Source organism: Kryptolebias marmoratus, linkage group LG16 (assembly GCF_001649575.2).
Source record: "Kryptolebias marmoratus isolate JLee-2015 linkage group LG16, ASM164957v2, whole genome shotgun sequence".
Taxonomy (NCBI): Eukaryota; Metazoa; Chordata; class Actinopteri; order Cyprinodontiformes; family Rivulidae; genus Kryptolebias; species Kryptolebias marmoratus.
In genome coordinates, this window is record NC_051445.1 from 1,144,113 (window position 1) to 1,162,938 (window position 18,826).

Below are 18,826 nucleotides of genomic sequence, written 5' to 3' on the forward strand. Positions count from 1 at the left end.
GTGGACAGTTTGTCCTCCAGCAGCAGAGTGAGGACATGTGGGCAGTTTGTCCTCCAGCAGCAGAGTGAGGACATGTGGGCAGTTTGTCCTCCAGCAGCAGAATTAAAGGACACCTCAGGAAACCCAAACCAACCCGAACTGTAGGATTTATCAGAAAGGAAAGTCTTAAACGTAGACAGGGTGTCAGCCTCACGGACAGAAACTGGAAGTTGGAGCTCCGCCTCCTGTTCTACTTTTAGAACCTCTAGGAACCACAAGTAAACCTGCAGTCTGAGAACAAAGAGCTCTGTTAGTAAAATATGGAACGATAAGATCTTTGATATAAGATGGAGCTTGGTCTTTGGATAATCTAACGAGACTAAAGTCAAAGCAGTTCCTGTGTTTGGGTTTTGTGTTCTGCAGCCTCTGAGCGGTTCTGGGTCCATTCAGACAACATTTCTGTGACGAGTGCTGCGTCTGCTGGACTGTGAAGCAACTAGATTTCCTTTAGTTTGAACTCATTTCAGCATGTGGAGCTGTGTGATGTCTCCTGAACATAAAAACACACCATCAGTGCTGTGTGTGTGTGTGTGTGTGTGTGTGTGTGGTTATTTTACTCATTTTCTATTGTTTTATGGAGCCACATGAAAGTTTCATGGCACTGAATAAGATTGGCTGCTGTTTTCTTCACTTAAAGTCTAAAAATAGGTTAATGCAACCACAACAATAGTTTTTTTTTTCTTTTTTTTATTTTACTGATTTTGGTTCAAACTTTGTTGAGATGTAAAAGCATCACTGCCAGCTCAGTGCGTTAAATGGGAAAATGATCAGGCATTCATCGGGCTGTTTCCGAGCTGCAGTCTGAAGTAACGGCTGCTTTTAGCTGAATGTTACAGAATCTCTTTATTCCTCCTCCTCGCTGATGATGAGACCACCTGGAACTCCAGACGTCTACCTGCCCCCCCTCCACCCCCATCCCTCCTGCAGGGAACCCAAACATGTAAAACAAACATCAGCTGACTTCAAAACAACTCTATCTGCACTCATTAAGCTCTCCTGCTCAGCATTTAAGAATCCCCGTGTGGTTTGAAGCCTTTCTCTAATGAAGCGCAATTAAAACGGAGAGAAGCTAATGAAAAGTATTTACCCTGAATCCAATGAAGTGGCGGTTGATGAGTTGTTGAGTTCTCTTAATAAAAGCCACATGTCTGTTCTTATAAAATGTTGTTTTTGTGGCACAGATGGGTTCGGTGTTTGTGCCAGTAAGTGACTTAACTCCCGACGGCGGGCAGGAGAGAAGTCCGAGGAGGTTTATCAGAAACAGGAGATCTGGGGATCTGGATTTTCTGCTTCTGTGTTGTATCTTTGCAAATCTAAAGCAGTGAAAAAACAGCCACTCAGCTGTGCTAAAGGGATATTCTAAGACAGTGAAGTGGTTACGAGCAGTCATTATCTTACCTGCAGTAGACAGAAGTAAGAGCAATCTCAGGTTGGAGAATCAGGGAGAAATTCTCATGGGAGAGTTCAGCTAACAGAAGCCATGACTCAGACCTCGAGTGTAACCCCAAAATACAAATACAGATTGTAAAACCTTCAGGTTTGAGTTATTTAAAATGGTGGAAATCCCCGAGTAGCTGTTAGCTTGACTCTTCTATGAGAATTTCTCTCTGAATTTCCAAACTTAAATCCTTCTGACAACTGTAGGAATAAATTCTGGCATCCATCCTGGGTTATTCAGAGCTCAGCACAAGTGTGAACACACCCACAGTCTGAGGACGCGTGGAGATCAGGATGATTTGAGACACAGTTATCCACATCGCTTCAGGAGCCTGAAGTCAAATCTGACCTGGGAACAGCTGCTGATCTGATATGACTGTGTAACCAGCAGAGGAATTACTTTGGTGTCTCCAAGTTTAAAATAAAATAATAATAAGAAAAAACTGTAAACAGTTAAGTTAGAATTAGACACAGCTGCAGCTCTGTTTCACAAGAATCTGAAACAGAGTATACAGAGTGTGACTCCTGCTCAGCTCTTCTGTACAAAGTAAAGTTATGCAGAAAACAGCTGCCAGCTTACTGGAGAGCTGGATAACTTTTAGGGCTGTAATTCTGTTTTATCAGATTTTATTGCTTTGCATGAATGCACTGGTATGATGCAATGTAGTGTTCGTTAAGTGGCGTGGCTCCTTTAAGAGTGCGCACAGAGGGAGAGTGCACGAGGTGAGTGAGGAAGAAGAAGGGAGTGAGCCAGCGTCCTTGTGCTCGGTGTGACAGTCGAACCTTAGCTGTAAAAGGCTGAGTTTCCAGCAGTAAATGTTCAGTGTCGGCTGCTGGAGCAGCCATAAACGCTGCGACTCTTTTTACCTCTGCTGTGGAAAGAAAAGGAGGTGAGCCCCGAAGCACGATGCAGCTTCAGCCCGTCGGCGTCAGTATGAAAAACTAAGACAGCAGAGAAGGTGTAGTCGTGCGTGTGTATAAAGAACGGGTTCTGTAAACGTATTTGAAGTGGTTCTGATGGGAACAGAACCACTGCCCTTGGCAGAGCTAAAAACATGTATTTTTCACGAAGCCACAGGCAAATCTTCTCATTTCAGGAAATTTCACATGATTTCCTGAGCATGGTGACTTTAAATGTAAATATGTGCATGAAAAATGACTGAAATATGTTTCTGCACCACAAGCAGACAACACGACGGAGCCGGAGCGAGAACGCAGACGAACACAGAAACTACCGCCAGAACGCCAGAGGCAAAACTTCTAATTATAGTCCAGTAATTTAGTTTTTCTTAACTAAACACAATCTAGTTCTGGGGTGAAGACCACCTGAAACAGGACCAAGAGCAGCAAATATTCAAACCGACACCAAGATCAACAAATACACACATCAAAAGGGTAAAATCAGCATATACTGCTGCTGTCATCTTGTTTTATTATTCAGGAGGATTTTTTACCCCCAAAATGAGCAGAATGAAGTCAAACAGTTATTCAGGAACTCTAATTTTCTTTTTGAGTGATTAACAGGCTTCTGCAGAGCTTTAAGACCTGCCGAAGAGCGGGGAAACATCTAAAACCTGCAGGATGCAGTAATCCACTGGTAAACAGGATTCATGATTGTGATAGAAGGACAGCCTTGAAGATCTTAGAAAATAAAATTCAGTTTGGTTTTCTCAGGACAGAGATAAGTCTGAGTAAAAATGCTGTCGTCAACGAGAGAGAAATCTCTCAGAAATGTCTGAAACTGCTTGAGTTCAACACGTCAGAATCCGTTTCTTACCTTTTTAGACTCCTAATCTGTAATTACAGAAGTTATTTATTCTGTTTGAACATTAACAAGTGATGATAATTATATGTGACTCAACATTATTATTATATCTTTTAAATGTGTAATTTAATACAGCTGCAGATCGGAGTTTTTATACTGAAATGCAATCATTGCATCACATTCTGGCTCTCAGGAAACTGCTTCTACAGCTGAGAGTTACCAGTTTTCCTCCTGTGGTGGAAACTGATCCACCAGTAGTAAGAACCATCAGGAAACAGCTTTTTGTATTTCTTATTTATTAAAATCTTAGTTTGTTTGTGCAGGAAGGGGCGGCAGAGGATAGTCAATAAGGACTTGTGTTTAAGGCCAACATTTAGGTCACGTCTGCATCCAGACTTCCTGCTGCGTTTGCACGACTGTCCACAACACAAATGGAGGCAGTAAAACTAAGTTTTTTAAACTTTTCAACTTTTTTTTTCTCGTGCAAAAAATAGGAGTTTTATGGCATCTTTCAGAAACAGTGACTTAGCATCTTATTTTAATTCATGCTAACCTGCCACCTGGTGTCCCCGGACACCAAAACAACAATGAAGCCTTTATTTTTTAAATTCAAAAAAAGTTAAAAAACAAAAACAACTGGACTTCTATCCAGTTGTTTTTGTTTTTTAACTTTTTTTGAATTTACCATGGCCTGGATGACTGAGAATCTACACCAGCATATTTATTTTTTAAACTTTTGTTTTCCTCGTCTCACTTCACACTAATCCTGTCAACATCAAACTTTAATCGAGGCTCTAAAATGGTTAATAACTGAGAGGAAATGTTAAATGTCATCAAATAATAAACTAAATTTTAGGAGAATCTTTAGCCGAGCTAAGAACGTTCTTTTTCTGTTTTCATATGTTGTTCACATTGATGTTCTCGCCATCTAGTGGCCCGGCATGAATATTACAGTCTTGTTTATGTTAGAATCGTGCGGATGGAGAAAAAAATATAAACTGGAAAAATAAACTTTGCATAAATATTCATAATTAAAGGACGACCCAATGCAGGATCAAATGGAAAAAAACTTTAGTTTAATAAAAATTAAACTAGCATTTCTTGAAGGAATGCGTATTACCTGCCATCTTTCACGCCAAAGCTCAGATTTTGTGTTGGAGATGACTCTCAGCTACCACCGCACCACATTTAACTCAGTATCTTTAGACTGACTGAGTTACAGCCATGTTTCTGTTTATTAGCTGTGGCAGCCATCTTGAATTGGGTTGATTACTGTCATTCAAACCCATCCAGTGGTTCAGGAGATATTTTTCTAACAGACAGAAAAACAAACATGTAATCACATGATCACCCACCTTTCATTATAAGAGGCACAAACAACTAAAACTCCTGCTGAAATTCTTACAAAAGGAAACAATCTACCGTAGATGAGTTCTTGTTTGATAAGTGAAGGATCTTTACTGTGAGGAGTAACAGGTGGTAACCAGGTAACTTAACCACTAGTTAAAAGCCTCTAATAGATATTAGATGCTAAATAAAAGAAAACTAAACTCAAATAAAGTACAGCAGGATCTAAAAAAACAAACAGAAGTGAGGCTTTGTGGATGTGGAGCTTTTTCTCCATAAATTTCTTCTCCAGGTGGAAATGTGAAAATCATCACGAGGCTGATGCGGTTCTGAAAAGCCACCTCAGAATATTTGCTGATAATTTCACGTAGATCAAAATACAAATATGAGGCTGAAAAGTGGAAGGAGGACAAAACCTCAAGGGGGAAAACGCAGACATGAGCAGAAACAGAATGTGATTGGACGGTGGAGTCATGCCCTGAAAAGAACAAACTGTCACACTTTTTTCTTTCTGACATCTGAGATGTTTTCCAACGAGCTGAAGGACTTCAGATGATCCAGAGTCAACGTCACATTCCCATGATGCTTTTATCAAAACAATCACATGACCAGCCTGCTGAACTTCTGCTCTTTTCAGTGGATATTTTAAGGGATAAGATGGAGAAACAAGTCCTTTCCCTGCTGCTCCCTGAGAGCCTAACCGAGTCCCCGATCCGGGACGTTGTGCTTGGCTGGCTCTCTGATCAGATCCAGATGTTGGAGTGTGGACGGGGGACAGCAGAGGAGGCTTCTCCGCTCTGATAGATGGAGTCAGGAGTCAGTTTCTTTCTTGTGGTCTCGTATTCTCCGTGTGCCTCGGCTGATGTTGGGTTTTCTGTTCTGAGGAGCTCAGCGGGCCGCAGACAGCTTCGCCTCACTGCTGCTGAGCGCTTAATGAACTCTTTTACAGTCAGAGGCTAAATCTGGGCTTTGTGCTGTTGGTAAACAAAAGCTTTCCACCCAACAAATTGTTAATTACAGTAAATTAAAACCAAAAAGAATTAATGCAGTTCACTTTCTTTGTTTGCATCAAAGTTATTGTTGTTTGTAAAAACTGCGTAAATAAACCAAATTTCCATGGAAAAGTTAACATTCAGGGCTAATAATATACTAGTAGTAGTAGTAGCCCAGTAATGCAGCTGGAATTTGCAGCTGAATATTCTGTGTCTCCTGAGTGATGATCTGTTAAAACAACAGGAGTTTGTTTCGACCTTGCTCTGCGGACGCAGGAACGGTTTTGCAGTCCTCTGTAAGCATGCCTTCCTTTGTTTCCCCCCTCAGGACCATGCAGGCTTTGTGCTGCTCTGCCGTCCTGCAGCTTCTTGGCTTCCTGATCGGTCTGAGCTGCTGCCTGGACCCCCGAGACCCCAACGTGTGCAGCCTGTGGGAGAGGTGAGCCCTCACGGCTTTAAAACAAACACGTTTGCTCACATGTGTGCACGTGTGCACGTTGATAAAAGGCTGCAGCTGAACAGATTTAAACGGGTCTGCAGGTAGAAGTCACTGACAGAATTCACAGCAGCAGACTCAGGTTTATATTTTCACATCTTTAAGTTTTTATACACTCTCCAGTGCAGAAGAGCATTAACTTTGTATATATAACATATGTGTGTGTGTGTGTGTGTGTGTCTTTTTTGTGTATAAACCCCTTTTGTTAAACTCTAAACACTGCAGGCCTCTCATTAAGGCAGAGCCATTCATTTACTTTTAAATTTTATTGAAAGTTTTTTATGAAAGGCTACATCTAATTCTTGGTGTTATCAGAATGACTCGCCTTATATTTCCATTGTTTTCTGGTATCGTTATAAATTTAAATGTTATTCGTCTTCATGTTAGTTTAGTTTGCATTTAACAATTCTCTTATTTACCACAGTTTTAATGGCTCCGTGAATTTATGACCTATATCTGATGGTTTTATAGTTGAATCATTCCTTTCAAAACCGCAGATGTGAATCATCAAATTAATTTGGCATCGTCCATCTGGGAATCATGCAGGTCTCAGTTTGTTCCTCCTGATGTATCGAGCAGATGTTGAGGTATTTCACAGGACCAGCGGATAGTTTCTGCTCGGAGAACAGGAGTCAGGATTGGATCACATTTCATCCTGTGGGATCTTTTGGATTTTTACCTAAACCAAAAGTTAACGTCAGTTCTGATTCCTGAGGATCAATAAATGTTGCATCTTAATCTTTCTCCATCCCATTTGATGCATTTTGTTCTTCTTTCAGCTACACCACCTCAGTCAAAGAGTCCTACTCTCATCCTTACGATCACGTGACCGAGGAGCCGTGCTCGGACCCTTGGACCTCCTACAGATGCCCGCGCCACAGGTGGTCGCAGCACCATGACTCACTTCCTCTTCCTCTTCCTGACTTCCTGTTCCCATCACTGAACAATAAAACTAAATGTAAATCTTTCAGGATCACCTATAAAACAGCCTACAGGCAGGCGGTGAGGACTGAATACCGCCGGAGGTACCAGTGCTGTCCAGGATACTACGAGAGCGGAGACAAATGTGTCCGTAAGTAAAAATAAAACCTTTTGTTTGGGCAGAAGTCTTAAACCACTTCTTAAATTATTAACCATAAAACTGTCGTCACACAGACAGATTAATAAAGTTTAATTTGAATCTTTAGGCTCTCTGTTCCCAGCAGCTTGTCACAGAGACACAATTTATTTATTTATTTTAGTTGAATCAATAAAAAAAACACCAAAGAAAACACATTTTAACAGAATATAAGAGTGTAGCTCCAACTTGGCATATTTAGTGTATTTTATTTATCTGCAGAATCTGAACAAATGGAGGTCAAAACAAAAAAAACTTTCAGCAGGTGAACAGCATCATGCATTATTAAGTTTTCAGCTAAAGAAAATGAAAATGTTCAAGTGAAAGGACTGAAACTGAGTGAAAAATCAGCCAAAGTTTAAAGAAAAACTCGGGACCTTCAGGAAGTCTGCTGATCCGAATCACTGACAGTAAAGGGAAGGAAAAAATAAAGACATGGCAGATGGCTCAAGACTTTTGCCCAAAACAAACCCAACCTGCTCAGCTGTGATCAGATGTTACAGGAAAATAAGAATCTGACGTTTCTTCCTCCAGCAGCTCGTAGACAAGCTGCCTCTCGGTTTTTTCAGAATAAATCTGAGCATAAAGTACCTCAGTTATGGGTTTGATTGGCGCTTCAGAGTCTGAGGCTACGGGTGGAAAACAAAACAGATCAAATATATTTGCATTTCATGGTTTCGCTTAAATTTAGCTGCTTTTGTTTTGTCAGCTAAAAGGCTGTTCGGTTCACAGCTCAGGGTAAAAACCTCATTTCAGAGTCAATAATAAAATCATTTCTGCTGATTTTATATCCAGGGAGGGAGCTCAACAAAACCCCGAAGAATCAATCAGAATGTATTTATAAAACACTTTTTATGCAGAATACTTAACAAAAAGTATTTTAAAGGGTACAAAACTAAAACCACGCCTCCCAAAACAGGACAAAAAAAAGTAACAAAGTTAGAGCTCACATATAATAAGATTTGTGATAAGCACACTTGTTTCAATTTTAAATTCCTACAAGGGCATGAAAAGATAAATAACAAATAAATCAACTCAAACTAAATAAACTACAAAACCTATTTTATTTACAGGATTCACAAAAATGGCTACAACTTTTACAGATGTTGGTGGGAGCTGAGAGTCGTCCCACAAATCACAAATAATCTGAGCTCTCACAGATTGGTTGAGATTTTTAAATGAAACTTTGGAAAGCCATGTGGCGGGCGATATGCATCCATTCATGGGATGTTTGTGTCATTATATTCTGGATTTATGGGAGAAGCAGCAGATTCTATAGAAATAAGAAAATATTTTTCACAGACAAACTCAGACCTGTTATCCATCCTGGGTTATGAATAAATTATCTAAAATATGAATATTCTGTTTCCTAAAAAAAACATACATTCTACAAACTGTGCTTTTAAATTCGATGTTAAACAAACAAACAAAATCTAACAACCCGGTGTGATGCAGATTAAAGTAAAAGCTTGACACAATCTCAAATTTACAGAAAACAAATTATCTTTAACAATGACTCAACATCACATCCATCAGTAACTGTTACAGTCATAAAAAAAATAAAGACAGAAATGTTTGTGACCTTCATCCAGCAGCTATAGTTGGGACCATAATTCTCTGTGACGTTTAATTAGTTGGTTAAAATCTGAAAAGTTTGTGAAAACGATCATTTTTACCTCTTGTTTTAACTTTGTCTTCTTTTCTGGTGGCAGTTTCTGCAGTTTTCCCACCAAATACAGTAAAACCTTAAACATGTTCATCATCATTTCCTGAAGTATAATATTCTGCAGATTTCGAGCAAATGAATGTGCAAAACTTTAAAGCGAACCAGCAGCCATTTTCAGTTTCTTCTGCAGCCAACGTGTATAAATATTGTTCGAGCGTTTGTCCTTTCCTACCTTCGCTGCACAAACATCAGTGATGATAATAAGAGGGTTTCTGTGCTCTGAAGCCACAAACCTGATATTCAGCAGAGATAATCAGCAGTTGTGCTCTCTGCTGAAACAGCAGCAGCTTCTCTGGAAGAAGGTTTCTTTTGTCACCAAACATAAAAGCCAACAAGGAGCCCACTGATCTCTGTTTCAAGTTTGTAATTTCTCCCAGCAACATGTCATCTCGTCTCTGAAGCTGCTTTCTCTCCTCTCTGCTGTTTTTAATTATTCCAAACACGTCTAATTATATAGAATCATATTTGCCTCTTTTATGTGATGACATGTTAGATCCTCCTGTAGCCACAGGCTAAACGAGTAATCTGTCAGAATCTTCTTTATTGCGTTTAAATGGAACTGAAAACATGTAGCTCTCAACAAGAACTGCTTCTGCTACAATTTATTCAGCGATTATTTGTCCCCGTCATAAATGCCAGCTGATGTTGGTGCCGTTTGTTGGCATGAACGGCCTCAGCTGCACGGCGGAGCCCAGCTGTCGCGCCTGCAGTTCCTTCTCTGATTGTGACGAGAAGAAGAGGCTGTAGTTCCAATGATCCACTCATCCAGCACAAAGGGCATCAGATGTAGAAATGAGGGAATGCATGTCGCCTGTCGCTTTCATGCCAGAGTTTGAGCCTAAGATCATCTCATGTTGAGAACGTTGCAGTCGTGTTGCTCAAACTGGAAAAAAACAACCTTATATACAAGATGTCCTGTGCCGAGGAGGACTGAGGATCTCAGGTTCATCTTTAATATTTAAAACTTGTGATTCCAGCTCACTGCAGCAGGGAGTGCGTCCACGGCCGATGTGTCGCTCCAGACCGCTGCCAGTGTGAGAGAGGATGGAGAGGAGACGACTGCTCCAACGGTACGAATCTGCCGTTTTCTCTCAGAGATGCTCCTTTAGACTCAGGTTTGAGTTTTCACTCCTTACTTTCTCTTCTTCCCAACTCCAAAGAGCTCTTCACTGCACATAAACTGACTTAACCAGCAGGAAATGAGCACTGAGGGCATGACGGCACGCTCAGCAGTGACTCATCAGCTTCAGCCCGGAGTCCAGAAGAACTCTGAGCTGCACAACCTGCTCCGATTTAAGCTTTAACAGTCAGGAGTAAAAAGGATGAAAGTTTTCAGTAAGATTCGATGTTTATTCAGCAGAAATGGTTCCATAATGTTTCTCCTGAGCAGTAAAATGAACTTTTTGTCTCTAAACTCCACGTTTCTGGACGGTCATGATGTTTCCCTCCTGGAAATAAAGTTTCCACTACCTTCATCCCCCCAGCCTCCCAGCCTGGTTAGCAGCACACAGCCTCCCTCCTCCTTTTCTCCTTCATTCTTCTGCAGAGTTCTCAAATTAACTTCAGCGGGTAGCGGCTGAAGTCCTGACAGGGAGGGGGGGACGGGAAGGGGAAATGGAAAATGTTACCCCACTCTCCTTCTCTTCTTACACTTCTACCCTAACCCTCACTTAAGTTGTCTTTCTTTGCACTTCTCTGTGTTTTCTTCTGTTTTTCCTGCTTGACTTCACCCTAATGGGAGCATTTTTTGGGTGGGGGGGTGAATAAGAGCAGTATTTCCTGGATGTCTGTGTGCTGAGTTATGCATCTGTGGGGAAGAGGAGTGGGGGGCTTGATGTTTTCATATTGAACACTTTTTGGACGGTTTGCTCCTAAATATGGAGAACAGTTCAAAGAGGTTTAGGTACAAAATGTTCTGTGTTTGTGTGAAACAAAGGCGGAAAACGAGGTAAAAATAAATCTTAAAAAGTCACGTTACTCTATTTAATTCTTCACCTAAACCATAAAAAGCAGCACTGAGAGCCTTTTCTGGAAATTCTGTGGAGTTTGGAGGAAAGCAAACTGCAAATGTGACCAATCCACGAGGGAAAAAGAGGAATTTTCCCATCCTATCGGAGCGCATTCCTCGGAAGAAACACCACCTCTGATACACGAATCTGGTATTTGTTCACATGAACACAGAAAGGCAGATTTAATTTATAAAACACACATTAATGACACTTGCAGAGAAATATTCACATAGTTGCTTAAATAATGATCAGATTCACATAAGCTCCATAAATACTTTTAAAGTTTTTTGTATATTAAATCCATTTCTAAATGTTTGTACCTCCTTGACCTTTGGATGGGAGTAAGAACTTTATGCTCAAATAAACTGAGCTGTGCATGAATAGCTAATAATACTAATATATAATACTTTGGCTGGAATCAATAACAATGTGAGTTTTCACATGTTTGCTTTTAAAACATATTTACTCTTTTAGCGCTCAGAAAAGGCTTTTCTGTGCAGGTAAGGGGCTGCAGAGTTTATATCTAATCTATTCATCTGTGAAAGTTTCTCTAGTTGGGTGTTTGCTTGTGGTTGGACGAGGTGAGGAAGTTCTTCATTTTAAAGCTTTTTGGATTTATAAATGAAAAGTGTAATAAAAAAAAGTTTAAATGATTTAATATTTATGGAGCAAAGAGGAACAGGAGGCACATGAAGAAATGCTGCTGCAGTTTTTTTTTTTTTTGCTTATTTCAACTTTAAACCATCGTCTGTGGGGTTGTTTGAGCTCTCACTTTACACACCCACTCACACACCCACTCACACACACACACACCCACTCACACACACACACACCTCGCCACCCTGCAGAGAGTCTATGTAAACACATTCACCGCTCCAGCTGAGAACCTCATTACTCAACGTGACAAAATCCAACAGAACCTTTCTGCAGTGCCCACAGAGAGAACCGGTTCTTTTAAACAAAGAAGGGACCGGTCCCGGGTCCTGGGTCCTCGGTCCTGGGTCCTAAATGTTAAACTCTGCAGGCCTCAGCTGCACCGTTTGCATCGAGCCTAATTTGGTTCTGCTTTACTCCCAGAGAAACCATCCGACCCAAACTCTGAGCAGCCCAGACTTCGACTTGAATGTTTGTGGATCTCGTTTCAGAAGATCCGGAGCAGCTCCACTGAAGACTATCAGATAATAAATGAATAATTGAATTAATAATTAATTAATGGTTTTAAAGTGCTTCAGCAGGAACAGCTACTCGTTCATCATCCCTCATCTTGTTTGGAGCCTTTTCTGAACCAAGGAAAAGAACATTTTATGTTCATCTTTATATTATTGTGCACTTGTTTAAATTTCACTGATGTGAGTCTCTGCTGTTAGTTTTTACTGGAAATGAATAAAAATGTTTGTGAAGAACAAAAAAGAAGTGGCTGAAGTAGAAAAATGTTGTCAAACTAAATGAAACAGTTTTTTATGTTATTAATTATTGCAACAGTTTGGACTCTTATTGAGCTTTAGAAGATTTACCAGTTAACTTTCCATGTATTTGCTTATTTTTGTTAATAATGTTGACTGCATGGTGGAATAAATGTTTTAAATAAAACACTGTGTTTCTGTTCCTCACCTTCCAGACTGTGATGCCAAACACTGGGGTCCGGGCTGCCGTCAGGACTGTCGGTGTGAGAACGGCGCTCTCTGCGAGCCGCTGGACGGAGCCTGTCAGTGTCCGCCGGGCTTCCTCGGACTCCTCTGTGAGGACTCCTGTCCTGCAGGGACTTTCGGGAGGGGCTGTCGGCAGGCGTGCAGGTGCAAAAACGGTGGATCCTGTGATAAATCAACGGGAGAGTGCACGTGTCCGGGTGGCTTCACTGGGACTTTGTAAGTGCATAAAATTAAAAATAAAAACTATTAAAGTTCAGTTCAGTAAAGTTTTCTCTGAGAGACGGGCTCCAGCTCACTGTGACTCTGAACAACATCAAGCAGGTATAGAAAAGCAAAAAGGGGGAAAATTCAAGAATAAAAGTCAAGAATTAGTGAGGATCATATTAATTAAAGTAAAATGTTGCAGTAAGTTCAGGATCTAAAGTAAAAGTAAGACTTTTCTCCAGATGTCTCTGAGGCTGAATTTAAGGATGTTAGTTCAGGCTGTTGAGGTGTGGACCCACAGACTAACATTTCCATTTTTAGTGTTGCTCTCAGAGCTCAAACTGCCTCCTGGTTTGGACTCAAACATCTTCAGAGGTAAATATTTCTGCTGGGAGACACTTGGTTCAGCCTTTATTACACATCGCTTCATTACCTCAATCGTTCCTGTTCCTTAGACTCGCATCTTTTATGAGTTTTTCTACAACTTAATTTGAAGCTGGAAAAGAGCCCCCTGATGGTCTGAGCTGCAGCCTGTGAATCATCCTGTTTTTAGCTGCCCCTGAGGAAGAGGAGGCATCAGAAACGCTTCTCCATGATGCAGTTAGAGGAAGTTATCAGCTGCAGGTAGTTTGAGCCAAACGAGCTCTGCTCTGATTGGCTGAAGACACGAGACACCAAGTTTGAGCTGTTCCTGGATGATGTCATCTGATCTGTTCCAGTTTTTGTCTAAATTGTCTTATTTCTCTATTTTTCCATCAGTGAAAGTTTCAGAATTAAATCATCAGGATTTAAACATTTAGTTTTGTCCTCAAGAATGTCCCACGAGGACACAGAGTTACTGTAGACATCCATTAAGTCCTCTGTCTGTCTCTTTCCTTCTGTCTCTGTCCCTGTGTCTCTTCCTCTCTGTCATCATGTCCCTGTCCCCATCTCTGTCATCTTGTCTCTGTCCTCTTGTCTCCTTCCTTCTGTCTCTGTTCCTGTGTCTCTTCCTCTCTGTCCTCCAGCTGTGAGAAGACATGTACCGGTAAGAAGAAATGCCAGCTGCGATGTCCCTGTCAGAATGGCGGGACCTGTAAGGGGAAGGGGGTCTGCTCCTGTCTTCCTGGATGGACGGTACGTCTCGAGGATGTCTGTCTGGTTTTAATAAAGGTTATAAAATGTTTCTGGTTCCAGCTGGCTCAGATGTTCTGGAGTTTCTTGTTGCCTGAGTGTCTGTGATTGTCACAGATTAGATTTTTTGTTGAGTAATCACAGAAGGCGGCGTCGCCTCGTCCCAGATGGTGTTTCATCAGCTCTGTAACATTCTCTGCAGGGTGCGGTGTGCACAGAACCATGTCCTGACGGGTGGTTTGGACAAAACTGCTCCGAGGAGTGTGTCTGTCACAACGGTGGTAAATGTGACCCGATAACCGGACAGTGCCAGTGTAACGATGGCTTCACCGGGAACAGGTGTGCAGAATTACACCTGATATCACTTCCTCGCCACAAAACAGCAGTTCCAGGTTTTTATTTGGTCAGCAGCTCTTCAGTGTCACTCTGTGGTTTCCTGTTCAGGTGCAACGAGGAGTGTGCTGCAGGTTCCTACGGTCCGGACTGTAAAGGTGTGTGTGACTGTGCAAACGGAGCACGCTGCTTCAACATCGATGGCAGCTGCCTGTGTGAGCCGGGGTTCAGCGGGCCGCGCTGCAGGAACAGGATGTGTGAGCCCGGGCATTACGGCATGCACTGCGAGCAGAAGTGCCTCTGTCAGGAGAAACACACTCTCAGGTGGGTGTGTGTGTCCCGAAGGAGAGGAAAAGACTGGCTGGTCGTCATGGTGATCGGCTTCAAACATCATTTCTAATCAGACCAGATGAAACTGGAACAATTCTGTGTGAAAGCATTGCTGAAGAAGCTGAAACCGAATTGTTAAAGCTAAAATATGCACAACACTAGCTAAAATTAGCTAATTAGGCTAATTAAAAGCTAAAGTCAGAAGCTAAATATAATGAATTACAAAAAGCTAAAAGTTTCAAAAGGTTAGCAAGAAGCTAAAAGTTGCAGAACAGTAGCTAAGAACTAAAAGACAAAAACAGATCTCCAACAGAACAATGTTTTTGAAGGAAATAGAGATTTTTATGTAGTTTTATGGGGAAATAATTGTAAATAAAAAGGTAAATCTTTTGAAAAGTATAAAAGTTCCAAAACCCAAAAGTCATAGCACCCATTTCCTGAATGAGCTGAAGGTTTTGATATAAGAACGACTAAAACGGCACAAAGTCTGTAGAAGTGGTTAGATTGTAAAGAACATTCAAACAAGCAGGAAAACAGAAGTGTGACTCAGTGTTCGCACAATGAAAAGCCAATCCCAGCGTTTGGTTTCTTTCTCCTGCGGAGAGCTGAGATGTTCTCACAGTTTGAGTCATTTTCCCGTCTGCAGCTGCCATCCAATGAAAGGAGAGTGCACGTGTCAGCCGGGCTGGGCCGGCCTTCACTGTAACGAGACCTGCGCTCACGGCTTCTACGGTCACGGCTGCGTGGAGCCGTGTCTGTGTGTGAACGGAGGCGTGTGTGACAGCGCCACAGGGCTGTGCCAGTGTGCCCCTGGGTTCATGGTGAGCCGAGCTCTTCACCTGAGTTTACCCATCAATACAAACATCAAGCTGTTCCTGTACCTCCTGTAATTTCTCTGCTGCAGGGCCTTCACTGTGAGAATCCGTGTAAAAGCGGCACCTTTGGCAGGAACTGCTCAGTGGAGTGCTCCTGTGATAACTTCATCGACTGCTCACCGATCGACGGGACCTGCTTTTGCAAAGAGGGTACAAGAAAAAATCTGACAGAACAACTTCATGCAAGTGAAAAAGATTAGCTTACAGTTTCTCATGTCTGCAGGCTGGCGAGGCCCGGACTGTTCTGACCCCTGTGCTGAGGGGACCTGGGGCCCAGGATGCAACACCACCTGCCACTGCAGCAACGCGGCGAACTGTAACCCGGCAGACGGATCCTGTAAGTGCACCGCTGGCTGGCAGGGGGCGCAGTGCGACCAGCCGTGCCACGTGAGTACCTGCATGGGAAACATTAAAATCCACATGATTTCATTTTATGTGCAGAGACATGTCATACAGGTGTGTGTTAGCACACCGCCAAGGCAGAAAGACATCAGCAATGAATGAGCTTAGAGAAGCAATTGTTGCTGCCCATCAATCTGAGAAGGGTCAAAGGTCATTTATTGACTGCTGGAGACGAGTTAACGACTAAAACACGACTTAACGTTGTGAGAAAATCATTAAACCTTCAGCAGAAGTCTCTCTGAATTCTGAAGATTTATAACCAAGCAAACATAAAGCCATGTGAGCAATTGTTGCAGAGTTTTCTGTGCAAAGCTTGAAAACTGTATTCTGAGCCGTGCACTCCTCCGCCAACATCATGAGTAAACCATCGTTGGTAGCTGCCTCCAGGTTTATGATTTAATCTACTTCAGTACGGTTTAGAAATGAAGATGGATAATCCTGAGGCTGCAGGTTTGAACCCAGGAAGGGCATCCGGCATAAAACACTTTCCAAATCTTTTATGCGAGTTCACTCACTGTGGCAACACTTGCAAAAAGGAGCAGCCGGAAAACAAAAAAAAATATCATTGGCATTGAATTTTATATCTGGATGTGTTCAAAAGTGTTGCATCAAAAGAGGAGCTTTCAAAATAAAGCTCTAGTGTTTTTGAGATGGGTTAGAAATGAGACCCTCGACGACTCTGGATGACAGAAAACTTGTTGCACAAAAAAGCAACAAGACTGAAAGCCTCTTTGGAGGAAAACAAGACCAAAGAATGGATGTTTATCCATAATTCTCAGCAGCATTTTTGGAGAAAACCAAACAGATTCTCAGCACAAACACCTCATACTATCCATCAAGCACGGTGGTGGAGGGCTCATGGTTTGGGCTGATTCTGGAGTCAGATGTGAGGCCATCTGTCTGACAAACAGGACAATGATCCCAAACACAGCAGAACGGTCCAGAACCAGAACCAGAACCTCAGAGAGCTGAGCAGAAACCAATGAGCTGAAGCAACTCGGTTTGTTTTTAGAAGCAAACAGAAACGTTCTGGACTCGACCCGCAGCATGTCACTAACTGTAGAAGAAAAGAACAATCAGGTGCTCAGATCTGAAGTTTGTTGCAGAATGAAATCCCTGTGATGTCTCTCCTTGTGTCACTCTTTGCACAAACTGCTTTATTCTGTGTTTGGGATCCCCCCCCTCCCAACGCAGCCGCCTGTAAGGCCCACAGAACCACAGAACCACAGAACCGGTGTCGTATATGTTTTGTCTGGCTGCGCCTGAGCAGAGAATCCCCCGATGACTCGGTGCCGTTGGCTCCGGTTCTCTGTGCAGATGGGCACGTTCGGCCCCGGCTGTCTGAAGAGGTGTGACTGTGTTCATGCCAGCGGCTGCCAGCCCGCCTCCGGGGAGTGCCGCTGTCTGCCAGGTTGGACGGGTAAGTGATGACGTCCTGCCGCCATCGCTGCCAGCTTGGCTTTGGTATCACAGAGAAGGTCCAACAGGACGCAGGAAGCCACAGGTTTTAAGACGACCTCACGTTTATTTTCATGGCTCAGGAACAGTAATATTTTATTAATTTAAACTACCTCAGGATTGTGACTTAGGGGGTAATAAACTCATCAATGATGCTTCATTGTGTGGGTCACATGATGACGTCTTCAAGAATAAATTAATTAATATTACAAGTAACTATACATAATGCCTAAAAAGTTTCTTTCATTTTCTTTTTCCAAGTAATAGCAGAATAACACGTCATTGTTTTCATTTTTCTAAACTTTAACCTTTCTAAGGAATGTTTTTATAACCTTTTTTTGTTGTGAAATTGAAATATTCACCGTTTAATCTTTGAATAATTGAGCCCCACAGTGACGCTGACATTTTGGGGAATTAGAGGTTTATTTCTGCATATTCTCCTCAGGTCTCTCATCCAGGCTGCAGATCTTATTTTCTGTGTTTTAAAACCAGTTTAATTGAACTTCCTTCAGGTCCCCGCTGCAGCGAGCCCTGTCCTGAGGGCCTGTGGGGGCCACGCTGTAACCAGACCTGCTCCGAGCGCTGCCCCAACAGCGACACGTGTTTAAGGAAAACCGGGGAGTGTGTGTGTCCTCCAGGCTACTGGGGGGCCACCTGCCAGAACAGTAAGTCCTACTTCTGACCCAGAAACAGAAACCAGGTACCTGATTCAGAGTTAGTGGAGTTAAAACCGAGTCGAATAAAGAAGTAAAAGTTACTGTATTCGAGTTTTCCTTCCACCAGACTCCTCGGAGCAGGCGGGCAGCGTCATGGTTCCTCTCCCCCCGGGTGAGAAGGAGTCCTGGGGGGCCATCAGTGGCATCGTGGTGCTGGTCCTCCTGGTGGTCCTGCTGCTGGCTCTGCTGCTGCTCTACAGACGGAGACAGAAGGAGAAGCAGAACAACACGCCGACCGTCTCCTTCTCCACCAGCCGCACCGTCAACTCCGAGTACGCCGTTCCAGGTAACAGCAGAAGCTCTGTCCACTCACCTGATCTCTCCTGAGATGGTTATTTGTTTCTACAAAAAGAAAACATGTAAAGGCAGCTTAAAAATTAGCATCACTATTCTAAAGCTGCAGGAATAACTCAGAGCTGCCGGATTATAGACAGGAGTCAGGGGGGATATGTGACAGAAGGAAAGCTGCAGGAGTGAGAGAGAAGGTTTACAAGATGAGACCGGCCGTGATGTTCGGTTCTAACAAAGAGACGAGGAGGAGGAGCTGCAGGTGGCAGAGATGAAGAAATGAGTCCATCAGATGAACAGTTCAGGTTTGGAGACAAAGATGGTTTTGGCATGTGCAGAGGAGGGACAGGGGACATATTGGACCAAAGATGTTGAATATGGACCTGCAGGGAGGAGGAGGAGAGCTGAGAAGGTTCATAGAGAGAAGGAGGATCTGCAGAGGAGGACGATGGGAGAGGAGGAGGAGAGCTGAGAAGGTTCATAGAGAGAAGGAGGATCTGCAGAGGAGGACGATGGGAGAGGAGGAGGAG

At 42.6% G+C, this 18,826-nt stretch overlaps 1 protein-coding gene across 3 annotated transcripts in view; it reads left to right on the top strand.

Moving 5' to 3' along the window:
- Nucleotides 1-18,826, top strand: part of pear1 (platelet endothelial aggregation receptor 1) — a 47,068-nt gene that overhangs the window by 21,503 nt on the left and 6,739 nt on the right. For all 3 annotated transcript variants that reach the window (XM_017437938.3, XM_037980464.1, XM_037980463.1), the window contains exons 2-15: nucleotides 5,909-6,019; nucleotides 6,856-6,957; nucleotides 7,048-7,148; nucleotides 9,897-9,989; nucleotides 12,547-12,793; nucleotides 13,789-13,897; nucleotides 14,097-14,233; nucleotides 14,339-14,551; nucleotides 15,204-15,378; nucleotides 15,462-15,582; nucleotides 15,656-15,819; nucleotides 17,152-17,254; nucleotides 17,805-17,957; nucleotides 18,076-18,294. In XM_017437938.3, coding sequence (XP_017293427.1) covers nucleotides 5,913-6,019; nucleotides 6,856-6,957; nucleotides 7,048-7,148; nucleotides 9,897-9,989; nucleotides 12,547-12,793; nucleotides 13,789-13,897; nucleotides 14,097-14,233; nucleotides 14,339-14,551; nucleotides 15,204-15,378; nucleotides 15,462-15,582; nucleotides 15,656-15,819; nucleotides 17,152-17,254; nucleotides 17,805-17,957; nucleotides 18,076-18,294 — 2,044 coding nt within the window. In that variant the 5' untranslated portion in view covers nucleotides 5,909-5,912. The remainder of the gene's footprint in view (nucleotides 1-5,908; nucleotides 6,020-6,855; nucleotides 6,958-7,047; nucleotides 7,149-9,896; nucleotides 9,990-12,546; nucleotides 12,794-13,788; nucleotides 13,898-14,096; nucleotides 14,234-14,338; nucleotides 14,552-15,203; nucleotides 15,379-15,461; nucleotides 15,583-15,655; nucleotides 15,820-17,151; nucleotides 17,255-17,804; nucleotides 17,958-18,075; nucleotides 18,295-18,826) is intronic.